Source organism: Salvelinus sp. IW2-2015, linkage group LG8 (assembly GCF_002910315.2).
Source record: "Salvelinus sp. IW2-2015 linkage group LG8, ASM291031v2, whole genome shotgun sequence".
Lineage (NCBI taxonomy): Eukaryota > Metazoa > Chordata > Actinopteri > Salmoniformes > Salmonidae > Salvelinus > Salvelinus sp. IW2-2015.
The window spans coordinates 15,174,708-15,191,230 of NC_036848.1; the positions used below are offsets into that span (position 1 = coordinate 15,174,708).

General features: G+C 40.9%; 1 protein-coding gene across 8 annotated transcripts in view; it reads left to right on the top strand.

The window, feature by feature from the left end:
• The first annotated feature begins 14,217 nt into the window (after positions 1-14,217).
• Positions 14,218-16,523, top strand: part of LOC111967518 (transcription factor COE3) — a 99,897-nt gene continuing 97,591 nt past the window's right edge. For all 8 annotated transcript variants that reach the window (XM_023992591.2, XM_023992593.2, XM_023992596.2 and 5 more), the window contains exon 1: positions 14,218-15,108. In XM_023992591.2, the coding sequence (XP_023848359.1) occupies positions 14,975-15,108 (134 nt within the window). In that variant the 5' untranslated portion in view covers positions 14,218-14,974. The remainder of the gene's footprint in view (positions 15,109-16,523) is intronic.

Genomic DNA, 16,523 nt, shown 5'->3' on the forward strand with positions numbered 1-16,523 from the left:
TCAGCCAATTAATTATGCTTGTGAGCAAACATTCCATAACTGTAGATGGCAGTAAATCGCCAACCTTGGCTTTATACCTGTTCAAATAAATAACACTYCAGTTGGCAGTATGCACCCTTTCACGGAACCCAAACGTCTGTGCACGTGCGCCATCGTGCATACATTTATTTTGTCCCCCCACACCAAACGCATGTTAAAATATAACAACAAACTCTGAACCAATTCCATTAATTTGGGGACAGGTCAAAAAGCATGACACATTTATGGCAATTTAGCTAGCTTGCACTTGCTAGCTAATTTGTCCTATTTAGCTAGCTTGCGGTTGCTAGCTAATTTGTTCTGGGATATAAACATTGAGTTGTTATTTTACCTGAAATGCACAAGGACCTCTACTCCGACAATTAATCCACACATTAAACGGCCAACCKAATTGTTTCTAGTCATCTCTCCTCCTTCCAGGCTTTTTCATCTTTGAACTTATATGGTGATCTCATCTAAACTTTCATAGTATTACCACGACAACCGGAAACAAAGTTTGTCTTTCAATCACCCACGTGGGTATAACCAATGAGGAGATGGCACGTGGGTACCTGCTTCTATAAACCAATGAGGAGATGAGAGAGGCAGGACTTTCAGCGCGATCTGCGTCAGAAATAGGAATGACTTCTATTTTACACGGAACCCAAACCGGTTGCGCACGTGCGCTATCAGGCACAAATTTATTTTGCCCCCCCACACCAAACGCGATCACGACACGCAGGTTAAAATATCAAAACAAACTCTGAACCAATGACATTCATTTGGGAACAGGTCGAAAAGCATTAAACATGTATGKCAATTTAGCWRGTTAGCTTGCACTTGCTAGCTAACGTTAATTTGTCCTATTTAGCTAGCTTGCTGTTGCTAGCTAATTTGTCCTGGGATATAAACATTGAGTTATTTTACCTGAAATGCACAAGGACCTCTACTCCGACAATTAATCCACACATAAAATGGCCAACYGAATCGTTTCTAGTCATCTCTCCTCCTTCCAGGCTTTTTCATCGTTTAACTTATATGGTGATCGCATCTAAACGTTCATTGTATTACCACGACTACCGGCAAAACAGTTYGTCTTTCAATCACCCACGTGGGTGTAACAGTATAACTTTTTAGTCGGTCCCCTCGCCCCGAACCGGGCGCGAACCAGGGACCCTCCGCGGCCCTTGCAGAGCAAGGGGAACAACTGCTTCAAGGTCTCAAAGCGAGTGACGTAACCGATTGAAATGCTATTAGCGCGCACCACCGCTAACTAGCTAGCCATTTCACATCCGTTACATGGGTATAACCAATGAGATGGCACGTGGGTACCTGCTTCTATAAACCAATGAGGAGATGGGAGAGGCAGGACTTGCAGCGCGATCTGCGTCAGAAATAGGAATGAGTCCTATTTTAGCCCTTGGCGTCGCAGACAATAATTGAATGACATGGATTTCTAAATTTATTTTGCGACGTGTCCGGTCTGGTCAGCATGTTAGCCCTTGGCATCGCAGACGCTCGTTGGCACGCTTGAGCAGTGTGAGTGCAATAATTGAATAATATAGATTTCTAAATTGATTTTGCACAAGCRGTGTAGTCAGCCTGTTTGAGTTTGTTTACCAACTCATAGAAGTATACTGAACAAAAATATAAATGCAACATGCAACAATTTAAAAGATTTGACTGAGTTACAGTTCATATAAGGAAATCAGTCAATTGAAATAAATACATTAGGCCCTAATCTATGGATTTCACACAACTTGGTATACAGATATGCACCTGTTGGTCACAGGCACCTTAGAAAAAAAGATAGGGGCGTGGATCAGAAGACCAGTATCTGGTGTGACCACCATTTGCCTCATGCAGCGTGACACATCTCCTTCTCATAGAGTTGATCAGGCTGTTGATTGTGGCCTGTGGAATGTTGTCCCACTCCTCTTCAATGGCTGTGTGAAGTTGCTGGATATTGGCGGTAACTGGAACATGCTGTCRKACGTTGATCCAGAGCATCCCACACATGCTCAATGGGTGACATGTCTGGTGAGTATGCAGGCCATGGAAGAACTGGGACTTTTTCAGCTTCCAGGAATGGTGTACAGATCCTTGCGACATGGGGCCGTKCATTATCATGCTGAAACATGAGRTGGTGGTGGTGGATGAATGGCCTCAGGATCTCGTCACGGTATCTCTGTGCATTCAAATTKCCATTGATAAAATGCAGTTATGTTCGTTGTCCGTAGTTTATGCCTGCCCATACCATAATCACCATGGGGCACTCTGTTCACAACAGGGAGCCCCAAAACATYATTAGAACATTAGGTACATTTTTTTCAATGTTAAATTATTAACCGATCACCATCAATATAATATTTTATTTACAATGTACTAATAAAACTAACGGTTTCCTTTTCTTTTCTTGTTTTTTGGCAAAAAGTAAACATCCAGAGAGCCTCTGTATTGCTCCCCCCCCCCCTATTTACAGGAAATGGTGCGGTCCTGCCCCCAGACCAGGCGCAAACGTTACTTGCTAGCAGTGAATTGCAAGTGGGGAGTGCAGGTGGAGCATCATGTCTCAGCTTCCTAAAGAAAAGGAAGGCTGGGCAGGAAGGCTGGGCTCTTGGTGAGTAAGGCTGAGCAAGGGCCAGTGATAACTGTTAAATGGCATTGTTATGGATATTGGATCACTACACACATGATGATCACAGGCGGAGAATAAGATTGAGAACAGACTGAGAACAAGATATATCTCAAGGTAATGGCTGGATTGCCATAAAATTTGTTGTGCAAAATCAAGACCCCAAGTGGAAGAAACCTAATGATTTGGTGACCTCTTGACCTTTCCTCTAGCGCCACCATCAGGCCTTTTCATTTCCATTTTGTTTTCCATTTCCACTTTTACAGCTGCTTATTTTCTAGTTAAAAAATCTGCTACTGATTTTATTATTTTGTTTGGTATATCATTCTATAGATGATGTTAATTTATTTTAATGGAAGAGGTTAATGTATATTTAAGTTATATTTATTTTAAGTTATTCATTAATGTTAGGAGAATTTTCCATTCAAGAATTTGACCATTAAAATTACATTTAGACTGTTGAAGATGTCCTTTAGCACAATTCTTAAAGAGGGTATCAGTCTTGCATCAAGTAGTGAATTCCACTGTATGCAGAATGCCGCATGCGTGTCTGCACAGTGTTATATTTTCACAGCTCACTGTCAGTAAATATCATACAGTAAATATTGGACTACAAGAGAGTTGCAAGCCTGCAAAGGTAGAGTTATTTAAAGCTTTGAATGGGTCGATTGGGTTCTGGAGGTGTGTGGTTACAGCAATTGCGCAGGGTTGGTGTGGCCTGTGGTGGTGGGGCCCAATGTGATATCTTTTCTTGGGCCCAAAATCCCAGGCGGTGCCCCTGTCTGCGGTTGTGAGACCTGTTGGACGTACTGCTAAATTCTCTAAAACAATGTTGGAGGCGGCTTATGGTAGAGAAATTAACATTAAACTCTCTGGCAACAGCTCTGGTGGACATTCCTGCAGTCAGCATGCCAATTGCATGCTCTCTCAAAACTTGAGAAGTCTTTAGCATTGTGGACAACATTTTTGTGAAATAAACTTTTTGTGCGTATGGAACATTTCTGGGATCTTTTATTTCAGCTCATGAAACATGGGACCAACACTTTACATGTTGTGTTTATATTTTTGTTAAGTGTAGTAGAAGGACAAAATGGACTACTTTAAAATGGAGGTGGCCTCAATGGCTGCTTGTGGGTGCCCACAGACACCTTAATGCGACAGATAAAAAGAAGAGTCTTCTATCATTCTCTATGACGTTCCTCGTAGTTGTCAATGGGCTGCACTGTGCATTTTGGGCGACTCATGGACAAAGGGAGAATGTCAATTGGTTTTGCCTCCCTTCTCTGTCCTCTTTTTGAACAAGGTAAAAGGTAATCCAGGAGCAGAGGAAACGTGTAAACAAATGCGCTCGTATGAAATTAGACTCCTTCTCCATGTCATCAGTCAAATTACTTTTACATGGGTGGAATTCCAAAAGAAATGTATAAAGTGATAAAAACACAGTGCGCTTGTGACAGACATTTTAGAGATTTACATTTACATTTAAGTCATTTAGCAGACGCTCTTATCCAGAGCGACTTAGAGATAAAATATTAAGTAGTGTATCGTTTCTTCATATGTGCATGCGATCCTTTGAGAAAACAACAGTTGATTTAAAGGGGGTGTGACAGATTTGACAATACTTCTGCACTACTTGATAGAAGGACACCCTTTTGCATCCTCTGTCGAAGTAGTTAATCGAGGTGGGCAGCAGAGTCCTTCACTCACCTACTAATGAATTGACAGAGGAGTCGAGGAGATGACAGACTTTTTTATCCAATTGAGAATCTCCCAAAGAGTGCACTCCTTTATGGAGTGAATGGAAGTCAACTGGGTGCTAGCAAACAAAAAATAACAGCATGAATTACGTGAACATGCACAACATTACACATCTTTACACATCGGAACTCGGGAATTTCCGACTTGCTAATTGGTTGAAGGCACGTGTATAACTACAACCAGTTAGCAAGTCTGACATTTCCAAGTTTCCTAGTTCTGATTTATTACATGAACGCGACATCATACCCTGATTTTTAGAAGGGATGGCGTGACGATTCGTTTAGCAACAGCGTGATGCAGCATGACATGAACGCGATTGGTCGACAGTCTGCCGGGCGGGGCGTTATATCTGTCGATATGCCCTTGAGCAGCACTAATGTGGTTTTCCAACAGCAAAACTCCGATTAACATGGCGGTGTTGCTATTGTTTATAAAAAAAAATCTTTATAATGTCGAAATAAACATGTATCAAACCTCCATATCACACACTCACAAACTGAAATCCTAATATAATAAGATATGTGTGTACACATTGTACAATCAATTAGTGAGAGATTTATCCAAAGCGTTTTACACGGTTGATCATGCAAATTGTTATTACGTTTTTTATGATTATACATATCATTGTTTATATAGTTATGCTTATGATAGAGAATAATGTGTTTATTCAAACGGCTGTGCATCTACCAGGGCCAAGATATCCTGTCGCGTGCCGCAGGGTTCGATAATTGGATCTTTGTTATTCCTTATCTATAACCATGACCTTGCTGCCGTGTCTACCGTACTTCCCATTCTCTTTGCTGATGATACCAATTACATTTTATCACACAATAATTTTGACTCACTAATTAATGAAGCCAACTCAAGCATGGCCACATTTTCTGAATGGTTCTAGATAATTTGTCTATCTTTAAATGTAAAAACAAATCAACTTTATTATATTCACTTATAATAGTCACAAAATGTTGTTTAAAAAAAAGAGCCAGAATCTCAAATGGTGTGAATGAAATGGAACAAGTCACATCCACTATATTCCTTTGAGTTCTAATTGATGAAAAGTTATCCTGGAAAAATAATATTAAATTTGTGAAAYCTGTTGGTATAATCAGAAAGATTAGTGGTTTGGTTCATCAGGCTTTCTTCCTAACTCTATACTATAGCTTTTTTGACCCATATCTCATTTACTGTAATATAGTCTTGTCCAGTACATATGCTTCCTACCTACATAAATTATTCATCATACAAGGTAAATGCGTCTGCTCTGCTCTTGGCCGGTAGAGATATCCTTGTCTCAGTATGTAAAAAATGTAATAAAATGTATGCACTCTACTGTAAGTCGCTCTGGATAAGAGCGTCTGCTAAATGACTAAAAATGTAAAATGTAAATACAAAATAAATTTGGAAGACTGGCCACCTCCTCTTAAAACTTCTTCAGGCTGCAAGCCCRACACCGGTACACTTATGACAACATCCAGCTCAAGTGCAGGGCGCGAAATTCAAAATATACTTTTTAGAAATATTTAACTTTCACACATTAACAAGTCCAATACAGCATTTGAAAGATAAACATCTTGTGAATTCCAGCCAACATGTCCGATTTTTAAAATGTTTTACAGCGAAAACACCACGTATATTTTGTTAGCTCACCACCAAATACAAAAAAGGACAGACATTTTTCACAGCACAGGTAGCATGCACAAAGCCAACCTACATACCAAGATCCAACCAAACTAACCAAGAAACAACTTCATCAGATGACAGTCCTATAACATGTTACACAATAAATCTATGTTTTGTTCGAAAAATGTGCATATTTGAGGTATAAATCAGTTTTACATTGCTGCTACCATCACAGCTACCGTCAGAAATAGCACCGAAGCAACCAGAGTAATTACAGACCCAACGTCAAATACCTAAATACTCATCATAAAACATTTCTGAAAAATATATGGTGTATAGCAAATGAAAGACAAAGATCTTGTGAATACAGCCAATATTTCCGATTTTTTAAGTGTTTTACAGCGAAAACACAATATAGCGTTATTTAGCTTACTACAATAGCTACACACACAAAGCATTGATTCAAGGCAAACGGTAGCGATAGCACAGTTCGACAGACATATGAAATAGCATCATAAAATGGGTCCTACTTTTGGTGATCTTCCATCAGAATGTTGTACAAGGGGTCCTTTGTCCAGAACAATCGTTGTTTGGATTTAGAACTAATTTTTCCCTCTTGATTAGCAAGCACACTAGCATAGTGGCGCGAAGCTCTCCATCCTGAACAAAGGGACACAACGCAACACGCCTAACGTCCCGAAAAATTTTCAATAATCTAATAAAACTATATTGAAAAAACATACTTTACGATGATATTGTAACATGTATCAAATAAAAAACCGGAGATAGTATTCGCCTATAACGACAGCTTTCCAGAAGGCAATTCCAGGTCCAACTTCGCACTTTTCAGAAAACAGGAAATGGCGGACACGTCATTCCAAGAGGATTTATTCCACCTCAGACCAAGATAATCACTTTATTTCTTCTCTCACTTCCTCTTGACATCTAGGGGAAGGTGTATGACGTGCATGTATACTAATACGTATCATGCCCATTTATAGGCAAGCCCTTGAACAGAGACCTCGATTTCAGAAATCTCACTTCCTGTCAGGAAGTGGGCTGCAGAATGAGTTCTGTTTCACTCAGGAAAAAATTCAAACGGTTTTAGAAACTAGAGAGTGTTTTCTATCCATAGTAATAATAATATGCATATTGTACGAGCAGAATTGAGTACGAGGCCGTTTGAAATGGGCACCTTTTTTCCAAGTTACTCAATACTGCCCCTGCAGCCATAAGAAGTTTAATTACCTGGCTCATCTGCACCTTTGTTTTAAAAACTCAATTGTCTTGTCTATTTACGACGTTAATGTACGCCATTTTTCACTTTTATCTACAAATTCTCATACTTCCCAGCAGATAGCAAATTACATTTAAACTCAGTTTTTTCACAATTCCTGACATTTAATCCCAGTAAAAATGTCCTGTCTTAGGTCAGTTAGGATAACCACTTTATTTTAAGAATGTGAAAATGTCAGAATAATAGTAGAGAGATGATTTATTCAGCTTTTATTTCTTTCATCACATTCCCAGTGGGTCAGAAGTTTACATACGCTCAATTAGTATTTGGTAGTATTGCTTTAAATTGTTTACCTTGGGTTAAACGTTTGGGTAGCCTTCCACAAGCTCCCACAATAAGTTGGGTGAATTTTGGCCCATTCCTCCTGACAGAGCTAGTGTAACTGAGTCAGGTTTGTAGGCTTTCCTTGCTCGCACATGCTATTTCAGTTCTGCCCACAAATGTTCATAGGATTCAGGTCAGGGCTTTGTGATGGCCACTCCAATACTTGACTTTGTTGTCCTTTTAGCCAATTTGCCACAACTTTGGAAGTATGCTTGCGGTCATTGTCCATTTGAAAGACCATTTGCGACCAAACTTTAACTTTCCTTACTGATGTCTTGAGATGTTGCTTCAATATATCCCACATCCTTTTCCTGCGTCATGATGCCATATATTTTGTGAAGTGCACCAGCCCCTCCTGCAAGCAAAGCACCCCCCAAACATGATGCTGCACCCCCCGTGCAACATAACGATGGCATTATGGCCAAATATTTTTGTTTCATCAGACCAGAGGACATTTCTCCAAAAAGTACGATCTTTTTGTCCCATGTGCAGTTGCCAACCGTAGTCTGGCTTTTTTTAATGGAAGTTTTGGAGCAGTGGCTTCTTCCTTGCTGAGCAGCCTTTCAGGTTATGTCGATATAGGACTCGTTTTACTGTGGATATAGATACTTTTGTACCTGTTTCCTCCAGCATCTTCACAAGGTCCTTTGCTGTTGTTCTGGGATTGATTTGCACTTTTCGCACCAAAGTACGTTCATCTCTAGGAGACAGAACGCGTCCTCTTCCTGATCGGTATGACGGCTGCGTGGTCCCATGGTGTTCATACTTGCGTACTATTGTTTGTACAGATGAACGCGGTACCTTCAGGCGTTTGGAAATTGCTCCAAGGATGAACCAGACTTGTTGAGGTCTACAATTTTTTTTCTGAGGTCTTGGCTGATTTCTTTGATTTTTCCATGATCTCAAGCAAAGAGGTACTGAGTTTGAAGGTAGGCCTTGAAAATACATCCCCAGGTACACCTCCAATTGACTCAAAATATGTCAATTAGCCTATCAGAATCTTCTAAAGATGACATCATTTTCTGGAATTTTCCAAGCTGTTTAAAGGCACAGTCAAGCTTGGTATATGTAAACCTCTGACCCACTGGAATTGTGATACAGTGAATTATAAGTGAAATAATCTGTCTGTAAACAATTGTTGGAAAAATTACTTGTGTCATGCACAAAGTAGATGTACTAACCGACTTGCCAAAACTTTAGTTTGTTAACAAGAAATTTGTGGAGTGGTTGAAAAACTAGTTTTAATGACAAAGTAGATGTCCTAACCGACTTGCCAAAACTTTAGTTTGTTAACAAGAAATTTGTGGAGTGGTTGAAAAACTAGTTTTAATGACTCCAACCTAAGTGTATGTAAACTTCAGACTTCAACTGTATCTATGAGGCTGATTTTTATCTATTTTATTGATTTGCACCAAAGAAAACAAGTGATAGACAACAATACAGATTAAAAAACAATTTAAAACAAATTAAACGTTGTGCAGGTGTGGTTGGAAGCTCAAAGGGCTTATATGAAAACCACACCACAAAAGAACAATATATACTGAACAAAAATATAAACGCAACACGCAACAATTTCAAAGATTTAAAAAAGAATCTGCAGTTTCCAGCTACAATAGTTATTTGCAACATTAACAATGTCTACACTGTATTTCTGATCAATTTGATGTTATTTTATTGGACAAAAAATGTGCTTTCTTTCAAAAAACAAGGACATTTGACCCCAAACCTTTGAACGGTGGTGTATATATATATATATATATATATATATATGAGTGTGCAAAACATTCGGAACACCTCTTTCCATGACATCGACTGACCAGGTGAATCCAGGTGAAAGCTATGATCCCTTATTGATGTCACTTGTTAAATCCACTTCAATCAGTGTAGATGAATGGGAGGAGACAGGTCAAAKAATTATTTTTTATCCTTGAGACATGGATTGAGTATSTGTGCCATTCAGAGGGCGAATGGGCAAGACAAAAGATTGAAGTGCCTTTGAACGGGGTGTGGTAGTAGGTGCCAGATGCACCGGTTTGAGTGCGTCAAGAACTGCAACACTGCTGGGTTTTTCACACTCAAATTTTCCTGTGTGTATCAAGAATGGTCCACCACCCAAAGGACATCCAGCCAACTTGACACAACTGTGGGAAGTATTGGAGTCAACATGGGCCGGCATCCCTGTGGAATACTTTCGACACCTCGTAGTCCATGCCCCGAGTAGTTGAGGCTTTTCTGACTGCAACTTCATTCATTGCTTATGATTCACAACTAGAAGTTGTTTCTTTTTCTGGCCACTAGGTGGCGGTCTGTACCTTTTTATATGCTAAATGAGTAATTGACTATTTTACAACTTAGTGTTAGATGTTTCATTCCCCTGGAAGTAGTCTATGGACTAGCAAAAACTGTAATACATTTATTTCTCTTTAAAGAGCCATTACAAACTTCAGCTAACTTTAGCCACCGCTAGCTAAAAATCAAGTGATGGGGGCATGTGAGCATGTTCTTGTTGTTTCTTTTTATGGCCAAATCACCTTTAAGCATCATCAAACCAAATATAGAGTTGATGTCAGGTGATTTGGACATTATTTAAAAAAAAATGCTCACATGCCCCAATCACTTCCATTGATTTTTAGCTAGCGGTGGCTAAAGTTAACTGACGTTTGTAATGGATGTTTAAAGAAAACTAAACCTCTAAGTAAGTGCCTTCCAAACCTTTTTGCTGCAGAAACCTACTTTAAGCTCTCAGATTTTTCTAGTGACATCACAAAGTAAACCAATATTTCTTGTAACAAACCTGCAGTCTCCTTCCTCTCTGGCCATCCATATGACTGGTTTGATGAGCCAGGACTATGTCAGTTAGACTTCAGAGTGCTGGAATGATAGGTCTTGCACCCCTGGTGTGGAGGTGTTTAAGGGTTATGCAGGCATCATTGGAATTAGGGTTGTGACCGTGCAATGTATAGGGGGTGCTCTGCTGTATAGGGGGTGCTGTGCTGTATAGGGGTGCTGTATCGGGGGTGCTGTATCGGGGGTGCTGTGCTGTATAGGGTGTGCTGTGCTGTATAGGGTGTGCTGTGCTGTGTAGGGTGTGCTGTGCTGTGTAGGGTGTGCTCTGCTGTATAGGGGGTGCTGTGCTGTATATGGTGTGCTCTGCTGAATAGGGTGTGCTCTGCTGTATAGGGGGTGCTGTGCTGTATAGGGGTGCTCTATCGGGAGTGCTGGGGGTGCTGTGCTGTATAGGGGGTGCTGTGCTGTATAGGGGTGCTGTGCTGTATAGGGGGTGCTGTGCTGTATAGGGGGTGCTGTGCTGTATAGGGTGCTGTGCTGTGTATAGGGTGCGGTGCTGTATAGGGGTGCTGTGCTGTATAGGGGGTGCTGTGCTGTATAGGGGTGCGGGTGCTGTATAGGGTGTGCTGTGCTGTGTAGGGTGTGCTCTGCTGTATAGGGTGTGCTCTGCTGAATAGGGTGTGCTCTGCTGTATAGGGGGTCCTGTGCTGTATAGAGGTGCTGTATCGGGGGTGTTGGGGTGCTGTGCTGTATGGGGCCGGTGTACTGTATAGGGGTGCTTGTGGCCTGTATAGGGGGTGCTGTGCTGTGCTGTATAGGGGGTGCTGTGCTGTATAGGGGTGCTGTGCTGTATAGGGGTGCTGTGCTGTATAGGGGCTGCTGTGCTGTATAGGGGGTGCTGTGCTGTATAGGGGGTGTGTTGTATAGGGGGTGCTGTGCTGTATAGGGGGTGCTGTGCTGTATAGGGTACTGTGCTGTATAGGGGGTGCAGTGCTGTATAGGGGGTGCTTAGCTGTAAAGGGGGTGTGTGTTGTATAGGGGTGCTGTGCTGTATAGGGGTGCTGTGCTGTATAGGGGTGCTGTGCTGTATAGGGGGTCTGTGCTGTATAGGGGGTGCTGTGGCTGTATAGGGGTGCTGTGCTGTTAGGGGGTGCTGTGTTGTATAGGGGGTGCTGTGCTGTATAGGGGGTGCTGTCCTGTATAGGGGTGCTGTGCTTGTATAGGGGGTGCTGTGTTGTATAGGGGTGCTGTGCTGTATAGGGGGTGCTGTGCTGTATAGGGGTGCTGTGCTGTGTTTCTGGGAGAGGGAGTATATGGATTAGTGTGCCTAAATCAGGGTCCCCCAGGAGGAGCACATTTTTGTTCTAACCCAGCGCTAACACACCCTTGATTAGTTGAAGTAGGTGTGTTCGTGGAGGATTTGAGAATATTGTATTCTCATGGAATAGGCTCCTGCTTTATGGGCCATTCTGGTTCAGACAAGGAAGAGCAAAATATGGGTTTGTTACAGGTTCAAATGTAATCTTTTTGAATATGTTGCTGTAGGAAACATTTCGAGGATGTTTTAACTTTGAAATCGTGAATATATGTACAAGTGCTATATGTTTGTAGATCATTTTTGCTTATGCACTAAAGAGAGGACAATAATACCTTGATTCATGCCCCAGTCCATCTTCCCCTGATAACGCATGTTGCAAGTCATGCCCACTAGGTGACAGCAATCGCTTGCAAACGGAAAAATTTCCGTGAAATACTCTGTCAATCTAACATTGAAAGAGAAAGCCTGAGCATATGACCAAAAAATAGGATGGATATCATTTTTCTATGAAAAAATATCGTTTGTTTGTTCTCAATCAGCTTTTACAATAAATATCACAAGTCTTAAGCCACTCAATTTGAGTGTTTTGTATGAATGCAGAAATATCTGGAACAAATTTGACTCCAAAAAACGTGCTGAAATCTATTAGTTCCCTTACCATAATTTACAGTAGCCTACACTAGGCCTATAAACATTTCCATTGGAATCATGCGTAAATGGCATTAAGTGTACCAAGAGCCAGCTGCTGAGAAGACATTGCTTATTATTGTTGATACATACGGTTATGCGTTCGATGGTTACCTGTAGACCACCGCACAAAGGTCGGGGTTKCGGATTGTCTCTGCGTGTTTTGTGGCCTCCTGACTGTCCGGTCTAGCCTTGTAGACGGCTTTGTTGACCGCTCTGGAAAGGGCAATTGAAATATGAATGTCACAAAACCTTTTCCTACCCATCTTCTTGCTCTTGAGACTGGACATTTACATTAGTTAGTCGCAACATAGAATTTTATCCTTGAAGTGCCATAGGGGGGGAAAAATGCAATAGTTATTTATTTTACACCAACTGTTTAAACAAACGTTTTGTTAGGCTATAGGCTAATCATTAACTTAATATTGTTTTGGTTATTTTTAATTGATACTAGTCCACCAAAATAATGATAAAGTTAAATAAATTGTATTCTTCTTCTTCTTCGTATTATTATTATTAATTATAACAGTTCGTTTAAGTAACAGGGAAAAGGTAGCCTATCTTTATTGAAGATTTTTTTAGGCCGTATTGCGGTAATATGACTTGCGGTAATATGACATGCGATAGGCCACATGCGTCAAACTCATTCCACGGAGGGCCGAGTGTCTGCGGTTTTCCGCTCCTCCCTTGTACTTGATTGATGACATAAGGTCACCAATTAGTAAGGAACACCCCTCATCTGTTTGTCTATGTCTTAATTGAAAGAAAAACCAAAAACCCGCAGACCCTTCATGGAATGAGTTTGACACCCCTGAGTTAGACCTGTTTAGTTGTGAGAAATTATGGATCAGGTTATTCCTTCTAAAAGTAGCATCATATGGTAATTTATCAAACGATTTAGAGATATTTTTAAATATCATCGAATTAATTTAGTCTACTTGTAGAGAAAGACATGTTGGCCTCCTAAGTTAGAGAGGCTAAAGTTGTGTAAATATTTAATTGTGGTTGCTTTTGGATGATTCCTTATTAYTGAAATTGGAGTTGTCGTGGTAGCCATAGGCTATTGCGTTCACTGATCTGTCAAATTACCTGAAACAATTACATTGTTTTTGTTATTAATAACTATTAACAGCGTTATTATGATTAATATTATTATTATTAGGCTGTTGGGATCAATTGAATTACCATTGCTGGACGCAAAGGACTGCAAGTACACCGCGCTGTCAAATCTCATTGAACACGTTCACAAATACCGTTCAACAATGCCAAGAGAAGCATGATTGGGGAAAATGCCTGCACGCTACGGACCCCTCAAGAAAGACACAAGGCAACAATTGTTCTGTTCCCCATCATGATATATTAGCAAATGTTCAATCATCGTGAAATATATTTTAGTGTGTGCGTGCGTGCGTGCGTGTATGATGAGGGAGTGCGTCTATGTGTGCGCATGTTTGTGTTTGTGCGCGCACGTGGGTATGTCTTTCTAAAACAAATGACGTCCAATGACCATGTTGTGGAAGTGTATTGCTCATTACAAACATAATGGATTTTATACAGTCCAATGCCACAACAAAATACAGTGAATATCAATCACAGACGTCCGTGCTCCTCAGTAATTCTGCACTCAAAGGACAGTGTCAATGCTTTCAAATGAGAGGTCATCATTATGCCTTTATGAGCCAATTCAAAAAGTAGGCCAACATGCAAATCGACAGATTAATCTGGTAAAGCAATACGCATATTTGTGTCCACGCGCACAGCCCAGCAAAGCGTGCAATGTAGTACAGGTAAACACCGGGAAAGCTTTTGCCGCGAATTCCAAAAATGACGTAATTGATGACTTCAGCCAATGAGAAGACAGAACTGCCATTGACGTTGAAATGATTTTTCCATATAAGGACTAGTCTCCGCCCTTGTCAAATCCATGCTTGTCCCCCTCGAGAGCACTAGAGCCTCCGAACCCGAGAGAAGGTGCGCTCCGCTGGGACAGAGGAAGCATAAAGAGACGGGGAGGGAGGGAATGAGATTTCTTGCTACCCAATCCCCCTTTTCCCCTGGGAGAGCAAGCCTTCCATGGTCCGTCCCTCCCTCTTGTTTGGTAATCATTTCATTTTACTCCTTTTTGAAGCAGTCGCTCGTTTTATCCCACTTTTCATTTCACAATCCCGTGCGCGTATGTTCGCCTTCTTCTGATCAACTTCGGCATCTCCCCTCTCTTTACTCACAACGAAAAGGTATCCTAGATCCCGGCTGATTCTTCTCCTTCGAGATGCTTAACTGTTCTAGCGCTCACCCTCTCTCCACCCTCTTTTAACTTGAGACCGGTTAAGCTTGAGCGAACTGAACTGGGGTTGGAATTTAAAATAAAGCGGAAAACCCAAAGGGATACGACGCTCGTCTTTGGATAAGGACCGCTATCGCTTTCCCCCTTGTTGCACTTTGGGGAAGATTCTTCCCTTTTCAGTTGCTCGTCGTTAATCCAGGTGGCCTTGTGATTTGGTTAAGAGAGAGTTCCCAGTAGGTTACTTTCATGTTCTCCATCCAGGACAGCCTCCCGCGGGGAGCCTTGACCATGAAAGAGGAACCGCTCACGAGTGGCATGACACCGGTCCGCTCTTGGATGCAGAGCGCGGGGATATTGGACGCGAACACAGCAGCACAAAGGTAGGTTAAACATCAACTAGACGCACATATGATAATCGCTGGACAGGATGCTGACAGATCACTGCAGATTGCCCGACAGTATACACCCGTAGCCTATACGAGAACCGCTCACAGGACCGCTAAACGTATAGGCTTACTGCGTTCCGGATAGAAAAGCATCTGTAAAGACGTTAACGGTTGGCATTTTAAGTAGGCTACTGTATCCTGCATTGATTTGCAAAATAACTCTAGACTTAGTGCCCCTATACTTGTAAACATGTAGCATGTGTAAACAGCCTAGCATCACAAAGTGTGGTGAGTGGAAGGTATTGAGCACGATGGGCTTTCACATGATATGCCCGAATGAGCTCCAAGCAATTTGCTGTTATTGAAAACTCTTGACGCTGATAAGAAAATAACTCAACTTTACAATATGCACCTTCCATCTAATAGAACGTCATCATATCTCTCGCATGAGTGGCCTAATGTAAACCAAACACCGTTCCACAGAAGTGTAGGCTAAACAATAATATCACCTCGAAGAGTTTGCATCTGTGCATACGTTGATTGGTTCAGGAAGCCCTTACACATAGCCTAAATAAACCCCAACATTATTTATATTAGACTTTGTGTTGAACAAGTGCCAGTCCATACTTACAGCCTAACATAACTCTCATATGTAGGCCTATGCCTATATGTGATCTAGGCGTGAAGTTGCATCCATTAAACTATGAGATTTGTGTTGGCCCATCATATTGAAATCATATGAGCATCATTGCTTTTCTATAATTTTAAACTATACCAAGACACATTCAATCGAATATTACTCATTTAGGCTATACGAAATAGCTGTGTATCCAGCTGTGGGCAACTCGATTTTATGGACATGCTTGCGCTATTGTAAATTATTGATGTGAAGATTGACAGCGTGTTAACAGGTCCACTATGCCACACAAGGAGAACATATCCTTTGTATTATTTAAGCCCACCTACAAGTGTAACTTTTAAGCTGTTTTGAAGTCATAATGAATTAGAAGGGCTTAATTAATAAAATGTAATATTTTCATAAATCAATTCAAATTGATAAAGTATTGATTAATGCTGATGTTTGGGTCTAAAACAAATAAAACACGGTTTGTACAATATAAATCAATAATAGGGTAGGTGATCGTATTGAAAATATTGATGATGTGAGTGTATTGGCATAAATTGATTGGTTTCACTCAAATGTTTAAATACATGACTTCTGCTGACCTGAAATAATCTAGACCAGTTAAATGCCTATGCTTTCTTTAAAATCTGATAAAAATTCTATATAGGCCTACCGACAAATTACTTTTTGGTTTTAACGTTTCTGCGTGAACATTTTTAACCATCCAAAGTTGTCATCACGGAAAATAGTCACGACAAACCTCCCCTGTCCCTTGAATTAGGGT